General features: G+C 59.5%; 1 protein-coding gene across 7 annotated transcripts in view; it reads right to left on the bottom strand.

Moving 5' to 3' along the window:
* The window catches only part of SEPTIN9 (septin 9), a 151,394-nt gene that overhangs the window by 51,502 nt on the left and 78,419 nt on the right, over nucleotides 1–21,473 (bottom strand). For 5 of the 7 annotated variants that reach the window (XM_074343768.1, XM_074343770.1, XM_074343769.1 and 2 more), the window contains one exon: nucleotides 18,599–19,240. In XM_074343768.1, the coding sequence (XP_074199869.1) occupies nucleotides 18,599–19,240 (642 nt within the window). Of the gene's footprint in view, nucleotides 1–7,263; nucleotides 7,463–8,049; nucleotides 8,260–18,598; nucleotides 19,241–21,473 lie in introns of those variants that run through there. The other 2 variants (XM_074343774.1, XM_074343772.1) reach the window with 2 other exon arrangements.

The raw sequence follows: 21,473 nt of genomic DNA, 5'->3' as shown, positions 1-21,473 counted from the left end.
GGTGGGTGCTGTCCACAGCAGCAGCACTTAGCACTTATTATACACTGACTGTATACCCAGGGCTGTGCCATATCCATCTCTTACGTTATCCCATCAAATCCCCAATGTCTGTCCCCAGTTGATAAATGAGATGAACGCAGAGGAAACAACCTGCCTGGAAGAGGAAGTGGAGAAGCAGCATCGGAACTCAGGCTGGGCTCCAGCCGGCCCCCCTCTGCTTCCTTGAGTCTACCAGGCGCCGGCCAAAGTAGGCACTTAATAAATGCTCGTGAACCGCTGACCTCCACCAGCTGGGAAGCACTCCGTCCCTTCACTGACACCCCACCCCACGCTCACGCTCCCAGGCTTCCCGCATCCTCCCTCCCAGCACTGCGATCTGTAGCCCTGGACTCTGGCTGTGTGACCAAGGGTCAGTGCCCTGACCTCTCTGGGCTGCAACTTGAGGATGAGGACACAGCAACACCAGGCTACTTCAAAAGGTCACTTTGGGGGCACAGCCTTCCCTAAACCTTGTGTGGGCTATCCCCCACCCGCCCTGGGGACAGAGACCGTTAGTTCCCCTTTTCCTAGATAAGCAAGCTGAAAGGTTCTGGAAGGCACCCAAGGTCACCGACTTTGCAAGCGGGTGCACGTAGCTCAGAGCCCACACTCCTGTTTGTCAGCGGGCCGACCTGTATCAGTGTATCAGCTCGGTCACCCTACTGGGCCACCATGCCCGCGCTCAGAGGTGGGTCCAGTCCTCACATCTTGCTTCCTAGCCAGCGCCCCCTTGCGGCCCCGCAAAGGCCCTGAGGCCAGAGGTCCCCCTTGCATCCCAATGCCTTCTGTGTGACAATGGGCCAGCGACTCAAACTCTCTGTGCCTTTCCTGAGTTGCTATGAGGGCTCCAGGAGATGCACAGAGAGCACCGAGCCCAGGGGCTGGCACGCTGCAAAGGCTGGACACATGACAGCTGTGGGGATGGATCAAACCAAAGAGCCAAATGAGCCTGGGGGAAGGGGTACTGATTAAACAAGCCCGAGCTGAGCAGGACGCTCTGCCATGACCCGCAGAGCTCCAAACAGCACCCGAGGCAGGGCCAGGGGTGACAAGGCCCTGGGGTGCTGTCCAGGGTCCCCTCTCCCTGCCCCCTACCCGTCTGGTGTCCTGTTCCCAGCAAATGGGATGGCTCTGGGTGCCCATGGTCTTTTCCTCACCCAAGGCAGACGTTACCAAACCAGAGCAGAAGTTTTTCCTCTCGGCCTCGGAATCCTTCTCAACACAGTGCTTCAGGCAGCCATGACCAAGGGATAGCGGCCAGCCCCGCACCTGAAACGCATCCACCAAGCTTGGCCAAGAGCAAGAGCCAGGCCGGGCTTGGAGAGGGGAGAGAGGGCAACTCCCACCACGAGTAAGAAATCTGCCCCGGCCATCTCTCCCTCCGGGGGATTCTGGAATTCCTACTCTCTCGCTTTCCACAGTTCTCCTCCCACTCGGCCTCCCAGAGCTTCAGGCCGGGGTGTCTCCTGTCCCTTCCTTTCCGTCCCACCCGTCCCCTTCCACTCGTCACTCGCGGGCATCTCAGCTGGCTGGTGGTCTTCAGGCTGCCCAGCACCTGATCGGGTCCCAGCGACAGGCAGACAGGCCCACCCTACACTGAGCTGCACCCAGGGGTGTCGTTACCACCTCCGGCCTTTGCTCGGCCGGGAGCTCAGTCTCGCTGGGGACTTGGGCACAGGCCCTTGTCTCTCTGATCCAACTTGCGCCAGCCACTGGCAATCCACTTACCAGCAGCCTCTGCTGCTCATGGCTGCCTGCTGATTTGCGACAATACCCCTTTGCCCTCTGCCCTAATTGGGCGCCAGATAAACCTCCCACTTTCCAAGGCCCACCAGTTGCCACTTCTTCCAGGAAGTCCTCCCTGATGGTTCCGGCTGGTCGGAGCCCGCACTTCTGTGCTCCTCCAGTGCTCAGTCAGTGCACGGACAGGCGTGGACTGGGCTCCTCCGACATGCTAGGCCCTGGGGACACAGCCAGTGTCCCCTGTCCTCGTGTGAACAGATCAGGGATAAGTCTTGGGAATCCATATAAGCACATAAGCAGGGACCCACATGAGGCAGCCAGGAAAAGATCCAGGGAATGATGTCCCAGGAAGGAACAGGCTGGGCAATGGCCCTTGGTGGGGACGAACCTCTGTGTCCCCAGGAGCAGCCAGGCCAGGGGGCTGTGATACCCATGAGCAGGAAGTGGGGACATGCAGGAGACACCACTGGCAGGGTTAAACTGGGGCGTGATTGATTCTCCATTCAGAAAATCACTGAGATTGCCAGATTCACCATGTCCAGCCACTGCACACCTCCAGGGGGCACCCTTCACACACACGGCAGGTGCTCCTAGGGAAGATGGGGGGAGGGCTTGTGGGCCATGGTGAAGGGCAGACTGTAGTGGGCAGCTTGAGGTGGGCGGTCTGCCCAGGCAAGACCTGGGGCTGGTGCAGGGAGACAAGGAGCCTGGGGACTTGGATCTCTTGGAGACAGCAGTGTGTGGCAGACGATTTCAGAGTTCTCAGGCCCAGACAACTTGGGTGAATACAGTGCTGTTTCCTGAGCAGGAGGCCTGGGGTGTGGACTCAGGAGGAAATGGCTGAGCTGGGCTGGGCGGAGAGGTGTGGGAGGCACCCAGCCCAGAGCAGCTCAGGGAGGAGCCGTCTGGAGGAGGAGGAGGTGAATCCAAGCCTCCTCTCTCCCCGCCCCACTCCGCCCTCCCCAGCAGAGCCCTGGCTCATCCGGAATCACTGTTCCGGGCCACGCCCACCTGGGTGAACACAGACCCTAACTTCTCAGAGGGAACACCTCCCCTCCTGTCACTCCTCCTCCTTCAAATTAGGACCCGGGCAGGAGGCCGGGTCTGTCCCGGTCAGATGGCCAGGGTCTGGCAGAGCTGCGCTAACCCTGCAAATTCAGGCTCCAAGCTACCCAGATGGCTGTGCACCCTGAGCTCCGTGCTGGATGGGTGGGGGTCGGGGAATAGACTGGTGGACGGGCGGGCGGGTAGACCTGGGAGTAACTGATGGACCCTGAGCAGAGCTGGGGGAGGATGCCTGACCACGCAGGGAAGTCCAGCATGTAAAGTGCACGCTCTGCCCCGCGGGGGCTCTCCCTCTGCTCCTGGGAAGTGTGACCTCGCCCCCACCCTGGCTGTTCCTGGCGACCTGCCCTCCCCCAGAGCAGTGCTGCCCTGCACCACGTGACCCGGGCTTGGGAAGATGGACCCAGCTGTGGGAGGTCACGCCGACTGGGGACTGAGGGTGCCGGAGGACCCAGCTGCACAGGAAACCAGGCCAGAGGCCTCCGGAAGCCTCCAGGCTTCACAGGCCGGGCTCCCAGGGTCTGTGGCTGCAGGGCCCTCTCCGGCCTGCAGCCAACAGCCCTAGACTCACACCTGTGGGTTCCAGAGATCCAGAAGGGGGGATGTGGCAACATCCCCAGGGTGGCTGCCCACCTGGAGTGCGACGCTGGCTGAGCCCCCGCCTCTCCTGGCCCCGTTTCACCCATGGGGATGCTGTCCTGAGGCTGCCTGTACGAGGAAGGCACCCCAGCCGGGCTGGCCGACCACAGTGGCCCAGAAACCACGCGCCTTGTCACAAACCAGCCGCGGCTCTGCAGTCACACAGCCCTGTGTCCGAATTCAAAGCTGGATTGGCCCCTTCCAGCAGTGTGACCAGGGGCAAGAGACGCCTCTCTGTGCCTTGGTGCCTTCTCTACCAACAGTAACGGTAACGGTTTCTAAGGCTGCTCTCCAGGCACATCCCTCCCAGCACGTAACACTGCCTCCAGCCCGGCCCTGGAGCGCGTAAGTACGCAGTGAGCGGTCCCCATGATTAATGAAATATTAATAAAGGCTAGGAAGGGAGTGACAGCCTCCCCGCAGTGTCCCTAAAATGGAAACAAATTCGCTCAGCTCTTGAAGCGGCAGCACGCCAGCCAAGGGCAGGCTCCCAGGCCTGGCTTCCAGCTCTCCGGGCGATTCCCTCGCAGAGCACCCCCCCAGCTCACAGGCAAGGCCCAGGGCGGGCCGCCACCCTCCGGATTATCTCATAGCTGGCACCTGTTTTGCAAGCACATGGTTGGACTTTCCAGATCTTTCCTCCCCTCTCTCTGACCTTCCCCTCCTCACTCACCCCACCCCCGACACTTTCTTACTCACTCTCTCCCTTCATTCCTGTTCAAAAACAAAGAATCGAGGCCAAATGGGACAGCTGGTTCCCTGGAAAAGTTTCTCCACAGCCTGACTGACCGAGCGGCAGTTACACCGCGGAGCTGCAGTGCTGGGAGGATCCCTCACCGCAGAGCCGAGGTCTGGGGGCGGGGGGTGCACATGGGGGGGTCACCGGGCAATGATCTGGGCCAGCCTGGCCCCCACCCCCCCAACAGGACCTCCTTAGGGGCACATCTCTATAGTCTCCTTGGCAAGACTGTGGACGGACACGGTCACAAATGCAGCACCAAGCCCACCACTTCGGGGGCAGGGGTGGGGGAGTCACCTAGCGGGTTCCTGAGCAATCAGACAAAACTCTCAGAGGGCGCCGAGGTTTCTCATCTTCTACCCACAGTGTGGCCAAGACGCAGATGTGACCTCAGAGCCCACAGGTCTCCCCAGTGACGACCTTGGAGCTGAGTCCTGACCACAGTCCCAGAGGGAGGAGGGAAAAGCCTTTGAAGGCTCGGGGACGGGGTCAAAGCCATGTTAGTAACGTTCTTTGCAGAGGTGCCCCCATGCCTCCCTCACAGACCCTGGTCCCAGAGGGCTAGGTTTGGGCCCAGGAAGCTGCATTCAGATTTGGAGGTACCCGAGCTGTACTCTAGAAACACAAGCCTGGACCGCAAAAGTCAGACCCAGGAGGTAATGAGGGCGCGGCTCTGACGAGGGCACAGAGTCTCGCCCCACGGGCATCAGCTTCCGCATCCCCCACGTGGCCAGGAGCCTGGCTCTCTGGGACCAGCCCCAAGCATTCCTTGGAAGGAAGGGCCACAGGGGTCGTGGGGCGGGCAGATGGTTTTCCAGGGTCCCCTGGCCCCTCCTGGCTCCTGCTCCTACTCCTGCTGCCTCCGCCTTGGACCCCCAGGCAGGAGCTCGCCTCCCCGTCCCCTGGGCCACTGTGCTGATGGGCTGACCTCCCAGAAAGCTAAGCAGTGGCCGCTACTGTCCTGGCCGCCCTGCCCGGCCCCGAGGCAGCGCTGACAAGAGTGAAGATGTTGTGTTTCCAACTGCTTCTCCACCTGCCTCTCTCTCTCTCTCTCTCATGTCCCGAGAGCCCTGCTCATGGTGTCCAGAGAGCAGGGACAGGGCCTGGGCTGTGCAGGGTAACAGCCATCAAAAGCTGAGCCAATCCCTGGGAGTAAGACTCGTCTACTTCCGACCTGCACCGAGTGCGGTCAGCTGGAGGAGGCCCCCGGGAAGAGAAGCAACCCCGCCTCCGCCCATCTCAGCACCTCGCTCAGGCCAGTCAGGCAGGCGGAGATGCCACTCCAAGCTCCAGAGGAAAAGATCAATAGCCCGGGGCCAGCCCACAGAAGCCACCACTGCACACAAGGACAACGTGCTCTGGGACCCACAGGGACCGGCTTCAGGGCCAGGGAGCAAATCTGACAGGCGGGAGGACCGCTCAGGGTCTCCCCCGCTTCCCAGGGCCAACTAGAAGCCCACGACTGGGGAGGTCAGGGGGAGGTCGGAGGTTGTAACTCAGCCCCTTCCCAGACAAGAAGACACACCTCTCCCGCCCCCCCGACCCCAACTTCCAGCCCAGCCAGAACCTCCCATTGGTTTTCCCAGCAGCACTCAGGCTGGTATTGTAAGCAGGATGGGATGGGGAGAAGGAAAGAGGAGAAAGGAAGAGACAGACAGGCTGGGCTGGGCTGGCCACAGCAGGCCCCCTGCAGCTGTGATCAGGGGAGAGAAACAGGGCTCCCAGTCTGTTCCCACTCACCCCCCTGACAAAGAGCATCTTATTCCAAACTCCAGGACAGCTGGGGGGCTGGAGGAAGAGGGGGATACCGGAGTGCCTCCTTTCTAGCTGCAGTTCTCTTCCATTTCATCATCCCATGGCGCCTTTTGTAAGAAAGAGGCTGGAGGAAGGTGCTGGCCTGCACTCCTCTGAATCTCAGCCAAAGCTTCGGGGCAGGGACCCAGCGCCATGCATCTCAGCCCTGGTCCCCAGGCCCTGGGTGGCCAGCGCTGGCAGAGAGCTCCACCCCCACCGTGGCTGCCCGCCTGTCAGGCAGCTCTGCAGCCAGGCTCCCCCAGGGTTCAAATCCAGACTGTTAATAACTGCAGGGCCTTAGTCAAGCGGCTGGAGCTCCCTGTACCTTGGTTTCCTAATCTGGGGCATGGGATGAGAGTGCCCGGAAGCCAGCCCTGCCCTGCCGGAGCCGTTAGGCTGGTATTATTACCAAGCCCTCAGTCTCCTCCACTGACTGAGATGAGGATTCCCCTAACTGTTGCCACAGGGACCTGGGCCTGGATGGACCTGGGAAGGCTTCCAATCCCAAGTCCATCCAGAAAGGAAGGGGCTTGTGCCAGCCGGGCTGCCGCAGGGGAGAGGGAAGGAGACCGCCAGGGGAGGAGACGGAGCATCCAGGACCCCACCAAGCACACACCAGGAAGGCGGCTCAGAACACTCCCCCAGCCCCACCAAGCCTCACCGGGGTACCAGGGCTGAACATTCTCAGACCTTTTGGGTCCAAACAGAATCACCCACCACTAGAACCAAAAGTCTCTCTGGCTTGAGAGCTCAGGCGGGGACTGTCCCAGGGGGCAGGTACCACGGCCACAGTTGGGGAGGGCAGGAGACCCACGCCACCCATGAAGAACAGAGAGCCAATCCCTGCCCAGAACAAGCGCGCACCATAAGCAAGGACTTCTTGGGCGGAGGCAGACTTGCTGCTAAATTAAATACCAAGAAATTTGGATTCCAGCTCGCTGAGCCGGGCTGTCTCCCCTGAACAGAAAGTCCATTTACAGAGCCACCAAATAACCGCCCCCACCTCCCTGCGAAGCTGGGTTTGGAATTCGAGGTCTGCCCCTGCTCCTGCACCAGCTCATCCACACAGCCTGCCAGCCCGCCTGTCACCCTCCCCAGGGGCCAGGCCACCCCCTAACCTTGCTGCCACAGGAAGAGGTGGGCTAATGCCACCCCACTCACCCTCTGCCCCTGTGACCTCCCCGCCACGCTCCACGCCGGAAAACCACGGCACCCAAGTCCAGGGGCGCCCAGCCTGAACTCACCTGATGGGGGCTCGGGGCTGGGGTGCCTGAAAGCCAGCATGGGCGGTGAAGGGCCAGGACTGCGGCTGCCTTTCAGGAGATGCCTCAACCCTCTGTAACCTGAGCCCTGGGTGGCTCAGCAGCCAGCTCTTCCGATCAGGCACCAGATGCGCATTAGTCAGCAGGTGAGGGGCAGGAGCCGCAGACCTCAGGCAGGCCTGCTGCTGGGCCAGGACTAAGCCTGGGGGTGAAGGCAGAGCCCCTTCCCAGGCTGGGCTGCCGGCCTGTGCAGGGGAGCGGGCAGGGGTCACATCATGACTCCCCCTTGTGCTGGGTCACCGGTGACAATGGCGACCGCGGGTGTTACCCCCCCCGCTAGCTGGGCCCCCACCCCCGAGCACAGAGGGGATCAGACACATCAAGTTCTGCCAGAGCAGGAGGCTGCGCCTGCAAATGGGCCCCCCAGGGGGAGGGACAGAGGGAAAACCGCCTGGGCCTCAGCCCCTCTGTTCACATAGCACCCTCCCCGCACCCCTCGGGGGTCCCCCACAAAGCCCTGTTTCTGCCCTGCCAGAGGGTAAGACGAGGTACGAAGTGGAGACAGAGAGGATGTGGGCCTGGAGACAGTGACTCAGGAGAGTGGGCTTCCGAGCTGGACCCTGCAGCCCAGGGTCCAGGCAACTGGGGGGCTCTGAGGCGGGGAGGGGCGGGGCGGCTCCGTGGGACAGGACAGCCAGCCCGCCCCATCTCCTAGCTGTGGTCTCCACTGTTAACTTTCTAGCTCCTCCCAAGCCACAGGGGCCTCACCTCAGGCCAGACGCGCCCGTGCACCCGGTCCCAAGGCTCAGCACGGGAAGGAGGACCCGCAGGTCTCAAATGACAGCCAGGGCTGTGCTCCTGGCAGAGCCAGGCTGAGCTGAGGCCGCCTGGAACGGCCGTGCTGTTTTGCCAGTCAGGGAGCCCCCAGGAGGAGGGTGCTTTTGGCAGAGCATCTGGAGACCTCCCTGGGGCAGGCAGGAAAGGAGGAGGCCTGGCTGCATCCTCGGGGCCTGGGAGCGCAGAGCCAGCAGAGCCGGAGGCCAGCCAGGCAACGGAAGCCGGGTCAGCAGGCCCGGGTGGGCAGGGCCGCCCCTCTCTGGACCCATGAGAGGCTGAGCTGCAGCGGGCCTCCCAGCGGAGCAGGGCTGCTCCGTCACCGCCCATGTCCATACCTGGGCAAGGCCACCCTCCCCGGGGACTCAGTTTGGCCTGTCTTTCGGGCCAAACAAGAGGCCGTCGGGGTGCCATGGGGGCAGCCCAACCTGTGAGCTGGGGGCTCCAACATGTGTGATCTCGGGGCGCCACGTCCACCAGCAAGAAACAGGAGTGAGGAGTGAACCGTAGCCCCCAGCTGCGGGGTCGCACCGGTGCGAGGTCAAACCCACCTGGCTAAACCACAGTGGACAGACACAGCCACTACCTTCTCCAACCTTCACAGCCAACACCCGAAACTTCCCTGTGCAGGAGGTGCTCCCACAGGAGGCCCGCCCCAACCCCACCCGGAAGGCTGGGTTCCAGGGGTCCCAGAGTAGGATTTGGGACCAAGGAACTTTCAGATATGTGGGGATAGGGAACAAAGCCTGGGGGCGTATCTAAGAAAGTCCCTAAATGAACATGAATGCATATATGTATGTATGTATATTTTATTTTCACCGTAGTAAAATTTGTGAATAAAACTAATGGCTTCTGTTTCCATTCACCACCCACTGCCTGGTAGAAAGCCATCAGGAGTTCCCCTGACAGCCTCAAGAAGAAATATGTACCTTTTTCTGGCTCTGTGGGAAATTCTATACACCTGAGATACACTAAGTTTCCATACCTTACTCCACACTAAGGTTCCATGCCTTTCTGATCTCATGATTTGGAGTTTGCAGGTCCCCGCCCTCCTCTGTGAACTTGCAGGAAATGGATCTGTCCGTCAGAGGCCCCCGCCCTGCCCCAGGGCCCAGTACTGGGAGCCCACCTGGGCCTTCCCGCCCCCTCTTGGTCCTGAGCCCCCTCCCCCGCCGCCGCCTCCCTCCTCCCAGCTGGAGCTTCAGGCCCCGCTGCTTTTTCTAATCACCTCCTGCAAATCGTCCAAGGCCTTTCTACCTGGAGAATGTGGCTTCTGGGGCTGTGCAAGGGACACGGAAGTCAGCAATAATGACACCTAGCATTTGTCAGGCACCTACTGTGTGCCCAGCTCAATAACACTACTACTAAATAAAAACAGCTGCATTCAGGACCCAGTCGTGGTGCGCCACATACTGCCTTACTTTCAGTCCTTCTAACAACTCAAAGGAATTGTCCTATAAATGGGGAAACCGAGGCACAGAGAGGCGAGACCAGCCCAAGGCCACACACAGATCAGGAGTGGCAGGACCTGAATTCGAGTCCAGGCAGTCTGGCTCCAAATCCCAGCAGTTAACACCAGTCACCTGGAATACCTGGGGAAGGAGCAGGCCATCCCTGCCCTCCTTTAACAGAAAGGGAGGTCGGGGGCCTGGCAGCCCGTCAGCCCCGGGGTGGGGACATGGGCCCGGTGGTTAGGAGAGCACGGGGACGCAGCCCAGGGGAGCCCAAGGCTGGGGCCCCCTCGGATCCTGGTCTTAGAGACGGGGTGACTGTGGGTGTCAGACCAGCTAAGTGTCCTCTGGACTCCAAATCTAGGTGCTCTGCATCACATGGCACATAGCGCCCCAGAACCCAGGGTGGAGGGCTGGTGGCCCCGCTGGCAGATGTGTCCTGGGGGCCAAGGTCCCCGTTCCGGGAGCTCATCAAAGCCGGGCCACCTCAGCTGCTTCACTGTCCTCTTTAACCCTCCCCACAGCTAACAAGCCTCATGTTTTACCGTTTGCCTTGTCCGCCCTTTGCCTCCTCCCATCAGCACATACGCCCCAGGAGAACAGGACTGGTATCTGCCTGTTCACCACCTCTGGATTCCAAGCATGGTGCCTGGTATACATCAGCTCTCAACATTTCTGGAATAAACACTCCTGGCAGGATAATCTCCAGGAAATCTGATAGGGCCCTCCCGAAACACCTCCGGTGGGTGGGCCCCATAACTGAGCATCCAGCCCCCTCTGCCCTGGCCCGCCTCCATCCCACCAGTCTCCACCAGCATGTCCCAAGCTGTGGGTCCTGAACACTATTTGATGAGTCATAACCAGAATTCTTTTTTACATTTAAAAGGAATACACTCATACTAGGCAAAAGGTGGAAACAATCCAAATGTCTCTCAATAAATAAATACAATGTGCTTGGTTCATAAATGGAGTGTTACTCAGCTAGGAAAAGGGACGCTGCCCTGATCTGGGTTACAGCACAGAGGAACCTTACAACATCATGCAAAGGGAGCGATGCCAGGCACAAAAGACCACATATCGTGTGATCCCATTTCTGAGAAATGTTCACAGCAGGCCAACCTACTGACAGAAAGACCAGTCATGGCTCAGGACAAGGGGAAACGGGGAACAGAAGGGGACTGAGATTCTTTGTGAGGTGATGGGAACGGCCTAAAACCAGATGTGCTGACCATTGCACAACCCTGTGAATGACCGAAAACCAGCGGATCGTGCATGTCCACTGAATGAACCGAGTGGTACATGAACTGCATCTCAGTGGAGCTGTTTTTTGAAAATAAGAAACCCCCCCCCCATCCAAAGAAAAGGCACAGCGAGGAGCGGGGCGCAGCGGGCACAGGCCAGGTAAGCGCTTCTCCACGGAAGCACTGTTTGACTCGTGTACCCACCGCACACGCGCGCACACACACACGTGTGTGTCTCGGGTCGTGGTGTAAAACGTACTTCTTACTGGGGGCTGCAGTCCAAAATAAGTTTGAAAGCCACTTTCTGGGTAACATCAAACTCACGGTTCCAGAAACCCAAAAGCCCTTCACGTGTCTGGACCGCTCTGCCCTCTTCAAGATTATGGTCGCCTCTACCCACCAACACCTCCAAGAAGGCTCTGCTGGCAGGGTTGGGGGCTCCCTCCTGGGGGTGCCATGGCCCTCGGGACTGTTCCCTCTCGGAGCACATCACACTGCATTGCACGCGTGTTTCAGAGACGGCATTCCCAGGACACAGGCCATCCTAGGGCCAGCTCTGCCTGTTCCGCTCTGGGGACACTGCCGGGCCCAGGGTGGCGGCTGGGGTGCACGGATCAATGGTGACCACTGTTGGGGGCTGGCCCCTCACCATCCCTGCTACATTAACTCCTACTTCTGAATGATCCGAGGGATTTCAAACCGCTTAAAGGATGATTTTCTGGGCAGTAGGGGAGAGGGTGTAAAATCAGAGAAGAAAGAAACCCCAAACTCAAACAAACCCATGGAAAAGCCTTTTTAAAAGTACAAGGCTCCCACAAAAGTATCAGGCCCAGATGGTTTCACTAGTGAATTCTTTAAAAGCTTTAACACAGAGATGATTGTGTTCCTGCTTAAAATGTTCCAGAACACGGGGTTGGGGAGGGGAGTGGGGAGAAACGCATCCAAATTATTTTTGCTAAGCCAGCACAACACTGACACCAAGCTCGACAAAAAAAGCAGCACACACGTGCCCCCCACGCTCCAGGCCACGCTTGCTTGTGTGCGTCCGCGCGGGCACCGCACGGCCCCCCCTCGCTGTCCAAACCCAGATAAATTCCAATGGATTAATGATTTCAGGGCATAAAAATGAAACCATAAAAGTACCAGAAGAAAACCTGAGTGGATTTTTTTTCTATGATTTTGCAACGCAAGAGGACTCTAGTCGGACGTAAATCCCAAAAGAGAAAAGAAAAAGAATAAACTTGACACCCTAAGGGCTAAAAAAAAAAAATCTGTTTAGAATACACTGTAAAGAAAATTAAAAGTCAACAACTGGGGAAACGCACTTGTAAGAGCTACAGCAAAGGTGTACGAAGAGCTCTAAGAAAGAAAAAACTCAAGAAGAAAAGGCTTAAGCACAAAACTGGAAAAAAATGAACCAAGGACAGGAATGAGCAGTTCACAGGGAGCTGAGGGCCCTGGGCTGTCAACACAGGAAAAGACACTGCCCCCCTCACTTAATCAGAGACGCACAAAATAAAACCCCCGTCACAGAGCGCTGTCCCTCTCAGCCCAGGACCAGGGGCTGGGACTGCTCTGCTGTCACAGCAGAAAACTGGTGTAAACGCTTTGGAGGCTACTTTGGCAAGACGGATCAAAATTTTAAGTGGACACATCCTTTGGCGCAGAAATTCCACTCCTCAAGGTCTATCCAGCGGTCCCACGCGCACAGACACAACTGTGAGGCTGTTCACGGAAGCCTCGTCCCTCACAGGGGCAGCTGGACCAGAATGGGAGGGCCGTGCAAGGGCCACGGACGCAGCTGTTAAGAGAAAGGTGCCAAATCTCCATGCACGGTGTCATCAAACAAGAAGAACACGCACATGTGACATCCAGGAGGACACAGAGCGCGCCCCGTCGTTAACACAGGCTACCCCGGGGAGAGGGTGGGGGATCGGAGGAGACAGAGTTCCTTTTCACATTTCATGTGCTGTTTACTTTTTTCTCTCCTAACAATGGCCATGCTTTGCTTTTAAGAATTAGAAGAGAGAAAGGTAATGGTGGGGTGGCGGGGGTGGCAGGCAACGAGCAGAGGGAGCCCAGGATACAGAGCGGAGCGCCCACCACCAGCCCGGGGACGGAGCGGCACAGTGCGGGGACGAGCCACGCCCGTTCGTTCCATCAGTCTGCACTGGTTTCCGCTGATGAGCTCGTTCAACAACCCCCCACCCCACCGCCTGGGCGCTGGGCCCGCGCTGGGGGTCCTCGCCTGTCAGCACTTCCACTCTAACAACGCCGGGCAGGGCAGGAGGGATCATGCCCGTTGGGACGACGAGACAATGGACTCAGAGAGCACAGGTCACCAGGGCAGGGCAGAAACGGGAGCCAGGTGATCTGAGGGACGCCCCTGCCCCCCACAAACAAGTAGGCAAGGCCTTCCAGGTGGCTCCTGGCTGGAATGTCCTGTGTGTCTGAGCTGCACCCTCTGCACGCTTTAGAAGGAGGGGGACAGAAGAGGCGACCTCCAAGGCCGCTTCCGGCTCCCAGTGCCTTGCGGGGACCAGCGCTGGTCTCTCTAAGCTGCACTGGACAGACCACGAATTTCCAAACCGGGCTCCCTAGAGCCGAGGGGCAGCGGTGGGGATGGGGAGGGGGGCCTCCCCTGCTCGGAGAGCCGGACGCTCGGCCCGGGCACGGGCTGCCTTTGCTCATTAGTTACAACCGGTAGCTCTGGGAGCCCCTGGGATTCCAGGGGGGCACATGTGACACCCACAGAAAAGCCCAGGTCAGGGAAAGCCAAATCAGATCACACAAGGGAAGGAAGCCATGCCCGGCCAGAGAAGGGGCCCCTCTCCCAACCCCACTGCTCCTGGACTTGGGTCCACACTTGGCCTCATCAGGCCAGTGGGAACCACATGGCATCCTTCAGGCTGCCTGTCAGAACCGGGATCTGCCCACACTCCAGGGCCCCGGGTGGGGGTCTGAGCTGCTCCTCCAGCGCTGAATGTGTCCTCTGTGCACAGAGCGTGGCTGTCTGGAGCGGGCGCGTCCCCGGACAGCAGCCCCATTGTGCAGACCCTGGCTCCCAGCAGCTGTCGCGGGGCCTGAGAGGCTGCGGGTGCAGACACAACCCCTCTCCTGGCAGCTGCCTGGCTTCCTAGGACGGGCACCCGGGAGGCCTCGCCCAGCACCACGTGTCCCGGGGCCGGGGTGGGTGTCAGGCCGCAGCCCCCAAGCTGCAGGGAGGCAGAGCGGGGACCCACCGGCAGCGCCTGCCTCCCCGCCTGGCCCTCTCCCGCAGCTGTGCCCGGCTCTATTTAAGGCATTCCGCAGCTGCTCGGCTGCATTCCCTGGATGCGCCCTCGTTCCTTCCTCCTCACCTCTGGGCTGGGCTTGGCAGACAGCTGGGGGGGCCAGCGAGGGAGGTGGGGTCTTTTTCCTGGGCCCTGCAGCCCAGCTCTGTCCTCCCTGCCCCCAGCTCTGTCCCACCTTGAAGGAGACACACCTGGACCCGGCTGCTCCTCCACCATGTCCTCCTGGCCCCCCGTGCGTGGGGTCTTCCTGCATCAGACCGAGCTGTGCACAAGCCTCAGGGACAGATCAGAGGAGGGAGCTAGTTCTTAAAAGTGGGAAAGAGAAAGAGACCCAGTCCCCCAAGGAAAGAGGGTGCCTGGACGCTCTCTGGGGCCACGGCAGGAACAGGGGAGGAGCCCAGAGCAGAGAAGTCTTCCGGGTAAGACAGCCAGGTGGGGCTGTTCCTGCTGGAGGCACGGCCTTTGTCCCACCAGGATGGAAACACTTAGACCCCCACAGAAGAAACTCCTGCGGGCTAAGGGCCCAAGGCACAGCAAGACTCAAGGCCACTGCTTTATCAGACGCCAAGCCCCTCCGCATTTCCCAAGCTCCTGCCGTAGGCCAGGTGCTGGGTGAAAGGATGGACAAGATGTGGACCCCAGTTAGTGAGGTGTCCTGTAAACATGGGGGGTGTCTAGGGAGCCTTCGCAGAGCTGGGCCCTTCCTCCCTCATCAAATGGTGGTTCCCCCCCACTTCACAGACTCCCATCCCCACCCAGACACTTCTGGGGTGCATCACGGCCTCCCACTTCCCTGCCTGCCCCTCGACACTGTCCCCAGAGCCTTCTCTGCCCAGCCTCCTTCAGCTTCATGTCCCTGCTGGGGGCCCAAGGAAGCCCTGTGTTTGTAGCCCTCCGGGAAGTGGGACCTTCCCTGCTCTGTCCCAGCCCCTGATGGGGACCTGGTGCAGCAGACACCCAGGGACACCTGGAGGGGGCAGGCTCACCTCGCCTGCCAAAAAGCCACACCTACCAGCAGAGGCGTAGGGGACCTGACACCCCCTTCCTTAAGGCTCTACCCACGACCGAGGATATTTCTAGATGTTTTCAGTCAGAGGAAAACCCTACCGAGACACTCGCTGCATCCACCCCACCCCTCCCCAATGTCACACCACATCACAGGAGGCCCCAGCACCACCATGGACTGGACACCTGTCTCGGTCGCTGGGTGGCTGGGCACAGGCAGCTGCACCTGGAGATCTCAGACCACCCCCCACCCCTCCTCTGCCCCTGCCTCGGGCCAGCAGGCCCAACCCCTCCCGCGTTTGACAGATCGAGAAACTGAGCTGGGGAGTCCTGGAGAGGAGGGGCTGCGAAGCGATGGCTCAGAACCAGCTGGGCCATGGGACGGAGGCTGGACACGCCCAAGAGCTCTGCCGGGCGCCAGCCTGAGGACACCCCACTCCACGCTGCCGGTCACCCTGGCCTCCCCCACGCCTCCAATGAGCATCCAGAGACAGCACAGAACCAGACCCAGGAGTGAGCAGCCAGCGCCCGCCTTATAAGGCAGCCTCGGGGAAACTTGGCCGGTGGAGCCAGGAGGGTGGCTCCCGGGGGAGGAAGAGCCAGGAGCACGCCTTGCAGACATGGTTCTGGGTCCTGCAGCCAGCCCCACCCAGAGCCACCCAGGCAGGGGCAGAGGGAGAGCAGGGACCTGGGAGAGGAAGCAAGGATGATCCCACAGGACAAGAAGGAGCATGTCTGGTTCAGGACTGGGGCCAGCAGCCTTGTAAACCAAGAACTCAACACACCGGAGTGAGTGGATCAGATCTGCGGGTTCTAGGTGGACCAGGGAAGTATCTGCTCAGTCCCTGGGGGGCTCTCGTGGGGTCCCTGAGGTCCCTGCACCTGCCTGTAAGTCACAAAGATGCTGTCCCCATGTCACTCCTCCAACATCGTTTTATTGAGCATCTACTATGTCTAAGTCACTCAACATCTTACGAGATGCTTTAAAAAAACAACAGCCCCACCCTCAAGTAAACTAGAATCCCATGGTTTCAGGGAGGTCCATCTAGGAAGCAACTCAGCTGAGACCCCAGGAGACCCTGTCCTGCACCCACGGTCACAGACTGGAAGGCTTCCCGGCGGCAGAGGCAGAGGGCTGGGTCTGACCCGAGGGCACAGAGCTCCCCACCTCCCTGGTCCTTTGCCCCTGCAGTGCCAGCTGGCCCTCAGGTATAAGGGGTAGTGAGCCCACAGAGGGCAGCCAGAGCAGGGACTGCTGGCTGGGGGCTTCCAAGGGCACCCAACCCAGCACCCGGTCTGCAGGAAAGATGGACAGGAAATAAGAACCGGGTCTGTGCCGGGAGGGACTGGACAGGCCGAGACCAGATGAGGGGAAGGAGGGAGAAGCAGACAGAGCCCCAGAGCAGGGGCTGGGCGGGAGCTCAGATCTGGGGTCCCTAGAAGCCACTGCAGTAGATTCCGGGAACACCCTGCCCCCAACCTGGACTTGCCCAAGACCTCAGGACTGGATGTTCAAGGCCGAGCCGGTGAAGGTCAAATTCCCCAGCCGTTGGGCCTTGCCTCCTCCTCCTCCCAGCCCAATTCTCGCCCTGCGTTACTGCCAGGCTCACGCTGCAGTGACCTCTGGAGTGCCATTTTAAATGAAAAGAATCATCCCAGGCAGTCATCCAAGCCCCCACCTCCTCCAAACCCACGTATCTGTCCTCTCTGCCGCTTCTGCCCATCCCGCTGCCTGATTCAAACGCACCTAAGGGTCTTAACCTGTGAGTTCTGGTGTCAGGGAGCCCCTTCCCCAGCCAGCCAGTAAGACATGGAGGGACAGGGCTCAGCACACGTGTAAGTTCACACACGTGTACACACTGGTACACGCGCCAACCGCTAGCTCGAGCTCCAGGGGCGGGAGGACAGCCTCCCTGGCCCACGGACCTCTCCACGAAGAGCTGGACTCCCGCCTGCCTGGAGGGGACAGCGGGTCTGGGGTGCCGGCGGCGCTCCTCTCACGGCCAGCGCAGAAGTTGAAACCATCTCCCCCGGGGGAAACCACACAGTCCCGTCCGAGTCCCAGGCTCCCCGACCCCTCTGCACTGCTGCCTCCACCGCGGATGCTTTTCTCTCCGCCTCTTTGCTGATTAAATGCTACCCTGTTTAAACGCTGCTGATGAAGCCTCGGCTCCCGGGGGGCCTCCCACAGCAACCCCAACCCCGTTCTGTTCCTCGACGGCTGCTCACGTCCTGCTCCCGAGGCAGAGCGGGCCTGAGCCACCCATGCCCCCGTGTGAACAGGGTCAGCAGTGTCTGCTGCTGGAGGGAGCAGTTCTGGTCCATGCCTGAGGCTCTGCCCCGCCCACCCTGATGACCAAGGACAGTGCCGACCTGAGCAGACACCCCGCCTGCCTGTCCCCCAGAGCCAGGACCACCTCCCCGGGCATCCAGCGCCAACTGTCATCCAGATCTGGACGGGCCCGGTGATAACCATCTCCCCAGCCACATCCTGTTTGACTGAGCTGAGTGCACGCACCTCACCCCCGGTGGGGGGAACATATCCAGCAACAAAGGCCCTAGACCAGCGGAACACCCTGAGGAAACAGCCTCCCAGCCACTCCCCAAACATCAGCCTAGGTCCTGACACCAACACCACTGTGCCTGGGGGGTGGGATGGCTCTGCAGGGTCCTGGGGAGGGGGACGCGGACTCACGCCAGGACTGGAAGGGACCTCCAAATGTCCTCTGTCCCCGTGCCCAGCACCATAGGAAATTCAGAGTCAGCCCCTCACCCCCAACCTGACCGGCTCAGTCAAATGTGCACTTGAGCAGGACGTGGCTGCTCCCACCGAAGTGCGAGAGGCAAAGGTCTCACCCAGCACCTCCTGTTCCCACCCCCTCACAGGTCCCCGAGTCCACTGACAACTGGAAAATTCTCATTCAAACAGAAAACCAGAAAGAACTGAAACTAGGGTCTCAAGATATTTGCCCACCCATGTTCATCGCAGCTTTATTCACAACAGTCAAGCAGCAGAAGGACCCGGGTGTCCATCAGCGATGGATGAATAAGCAAAGTATGGTCCATCCGTACAAGGGATTATTCAGCCTTAAAAAGGAAAGGAATTCTGACACTCGCTACAACACGGATGAACCTGAGGACATGATGCTCATGAAATAAGGCAGACACTAAAGGACAGATACTTATGACTCCAACATGAGGTGCCCAGAGTAGTTATGTTCACGGAGACAGTATGAGGTGACACCACGGCCCCTGTTGACCCACAAATGGGGCCCTTCACAACCTAGAGGTTCTTTGCAAAGTCTAACTCAGATCCAACTTGCTGCATCTTGGTCCATCCCCCATGGACAGAAAGAATCGCCAGTCTCCTCCCCTGAGCCTTCAGAAGCACAAGTCCCCCACTTAATAGCTGGCGTCTTCCTCCAAGACTTAGGGCGAAGCCAGCTCCCCACCCTCATCACCGCAGACGGAGGACCAGCGCCTTGCTACTCACCCTCCTGGCTCTTGGGTGGGGCCTCGGCCATGGGGGGCTGGGGCTTGGGCTCCAGCCTGCTCTGCAGCTGAGACATCGGGGTGGGTTCTGAATTCTCCAGGGTCAGGGGTGGGATGGGGGAGGCGGGCGCCTCGGCTGGCTTGGGCACCTGGATCTCGACCCTCTTGGGGGCTGCGTCAGCGGCGGGGGCGGCGGGCACCTCAGGGATCTTGGAGGCAGGGGTCTCCACCCTCCGGTGGGCTGACTCCTGGGGCTTGACTATGGTGATCTCCGTCCTCCGAGGGGCGGGCTCTGGCGTCTTGTGGCCCAGCGCCTCGGCCCTCTTGAGCCCGAACCGGGACGGCCCGGCAGTGCCGGCGTTCTCTACCTGCTTGGACGAGATGTCGATGGAGATCTCGGTGCGCCGAGACACAGGCTCGGCCTTGGGCCCCGAGAGCTCGACCCTCCGCAGGGCAGCCTTGGGGGATCGCTGGCTTAGGGAGTCTACATGGCGGGCTGCGGGCTCTGAATTCTTCACACCCAGGTCCTGGAACTTCTGCGTGGAGCTGGCCACAGTGGCCCGGAGCAGGGGAGTCTGGACCCTCCGGGGTGGGGTGGAGTTGGGCGTCTCGACCTCCTCGACCTCAAAAGATCTTTTCAAGGCTGAAAGAGAGAGAGAGGAGAATGTGATGAGCAGAGAGCTCGAGAACTCCTGGAACATCCTGCTAACGGTGAGCACTGGAAGGTAGCTGGCCGGGATGCTACAGCGAGGACCCCCGGGGAGACTCTTGCACCCTTCACCATTCAGGAAGAAAAGGGGACAGCCCCAGGCTCTTAGGGGACGAGGACCAGCAATCAAGTGCTCTGGGAGAGAGAGAAAAGGCTGAAGCTTGCAGGATGCATCCTGTGTCCTCTCTGTCCTGCTGTGGCCATGGCCCCGCCAGCTACGTTTTCTAGAAGGACGTTCTGGCTCAAGAGGGGCCTTTGACTTCTTTGTCACGGCCTCCTTCATCGCTCCTCACCTCCACCCAACACAGACACCATCAGCAAACACACCATCAGCAGCAGTGGGGGGGACACCCCCATAGTAACAGCCACAACCATAACCAATCAGAATCACGATGGTAATGACATCATCACATCGACAGCAGCACGCACAGCCAACACCAGAAGTCCTAACAAAGGCAAGGCACGCGCTGACTGCGCGCAGTCCTGTTTACTCCTCACCATAACCCCACGGTGTAACTGAGGCTATAATTCCCTGGTGCAGGCGGGAAAACCGAGGCCGGGTGTTTAAGCAATGTGCCCGGCGGCGTGGAGGGAGTGGCAGGGCCAGAAGGTGCATGTGTCTAACGCCAAGGCCCCAGGCTCTAACCACCTGGCTGTCCCCCTCCTGGTGGGACAACGAAGAGCCCTGGCACAGTCCGCACCACCGACTTCCTTAGCTCCCGCCCTCGGCTGCACCTGCCTCCATCCTTTACTACTTGCCCGGGCCGGGCCTGGGCCCCCGCGGGATGCTGACCACCCAACTCCCAGCACTTCTGCCCGGCCACCCGCCATCTCCGCCAGGATCTGCTGTCTCCAAGGCGGTGGGGACAGTGCCTGGGAAGCCACCATCCCCACAGTCCCTGCAGCCTTGCGGCAAACGAGAACCAGCTGCTCCTGGTTATAAAGACCAGAGCAGGAAGGGGCCCACGTGGCAGGAACATTCAACCAGCTCCTTCCAGGCTGGGCCCATGGCTGGCCCTCAGAGACCCACAGTGTCTCTCCCACCCCTCTCCCCACCTCGTCTCACAGCCCCAGGAGCCAGCAATTACACCGGACCCCGCCCCATTTCCTCCCCCAGCCCACAGCTGGTCCCCAGCCCCCAACACCAGCTCATTCTGAGCAGCCCCTCTGTCCAGTCTTCCTTCCTCTAAATCCCAGCACAGCCCTCTTCCCCGTGGACAACACCTCCTTCAGAAGACCAGGGCGTGGTGGGTGGCTGAGTGGGTGGGTGGCCAGGGGAGTATGCGCTCTTAAGCGCTGGCTGTGGGAGGAAGCAAAGGGTGCCCCAGTCCCTGATTCCTGGCTGCGTGAACTACCAGTTCCCCAAACGTGGCCCTCCTGGAGGACCCTCGCTAAGCCCTGGGCGCACCTCCTTCTCCGTGGACTGAGGGCACAAAATCCTGAGTTGCAAGGCCCAAGCGTCCCAGAGGCCCTGCGGGGACAGGAAGCGTCCTCAGAGGGAGGGAGCCATGCAGATTTCAGGAGCAGGCTAGCCAAGGCGCACCCTGTCTCAGGGACACACCTGCCGTTCTCCATCACTGCTGTCATGTGGGCCCCACATGGCCAGAACTCTGGAGTCAAGAAAATCTGGATTTTTTCATATATGGTTATCTCTGATTTTTATTTTTTTATTTAAGTGATGCATAGATGAGTCACAGCGTTGTGTTAATTTCCGGTGTACAGCATAGTGATTCACTCATGTGGATACACACACATACTCCTTTCCATACTTTTTCATCATAGGCTATCACAGATACTCAACACAGGTCCCTGTGCTGTACAGTAGGACCTTGCTGTTCATCTATTTTATATAAAGTAGTGTGTATCTGCTAATCCTGAACTCCTAACTTATCCCTCCCCATCCCCTTTCCCTCCTGGTGACCGTAAGTTTGTTTTCTTTGTGAGTCTGTCTCTATTTGGTAAACAAGTTCGTTTGTGTCCCTTTTTTTAATACCCCACAAATAAGTGGTCTTATATGGCATTTTTCTTTCTCTTTCTGACTTACTTTACTTAGTATGACAATCTCCAGGTTCACCCATGTTGCTGCAAATGGCATTACTGTATTTTTTATGGCTGAGTAGAATTCCATTGTGTGCGTGTATATGTACATACACACCACAATTTCTTC

Source organism: Camelus bactrianus, chromosome 16 (genome assembly GCF_048773025.1).
Source record: "Camelus bactrianus isolate YW-2024 breed Bactrian camel chromosome 16, ASM4877302v1, whole genome shotgun sequence".
Lineage (NCBI taxonomy): Eukaryota > Metazoa > Chordata > Mammalia > Artiodactyla > Camelidae > Camelus > Camelus bactrianus.
Note: the sequence above shows the minus strand (reverse complement) of the source record. Positions and strands in the feature narration are given on the sequence as shown.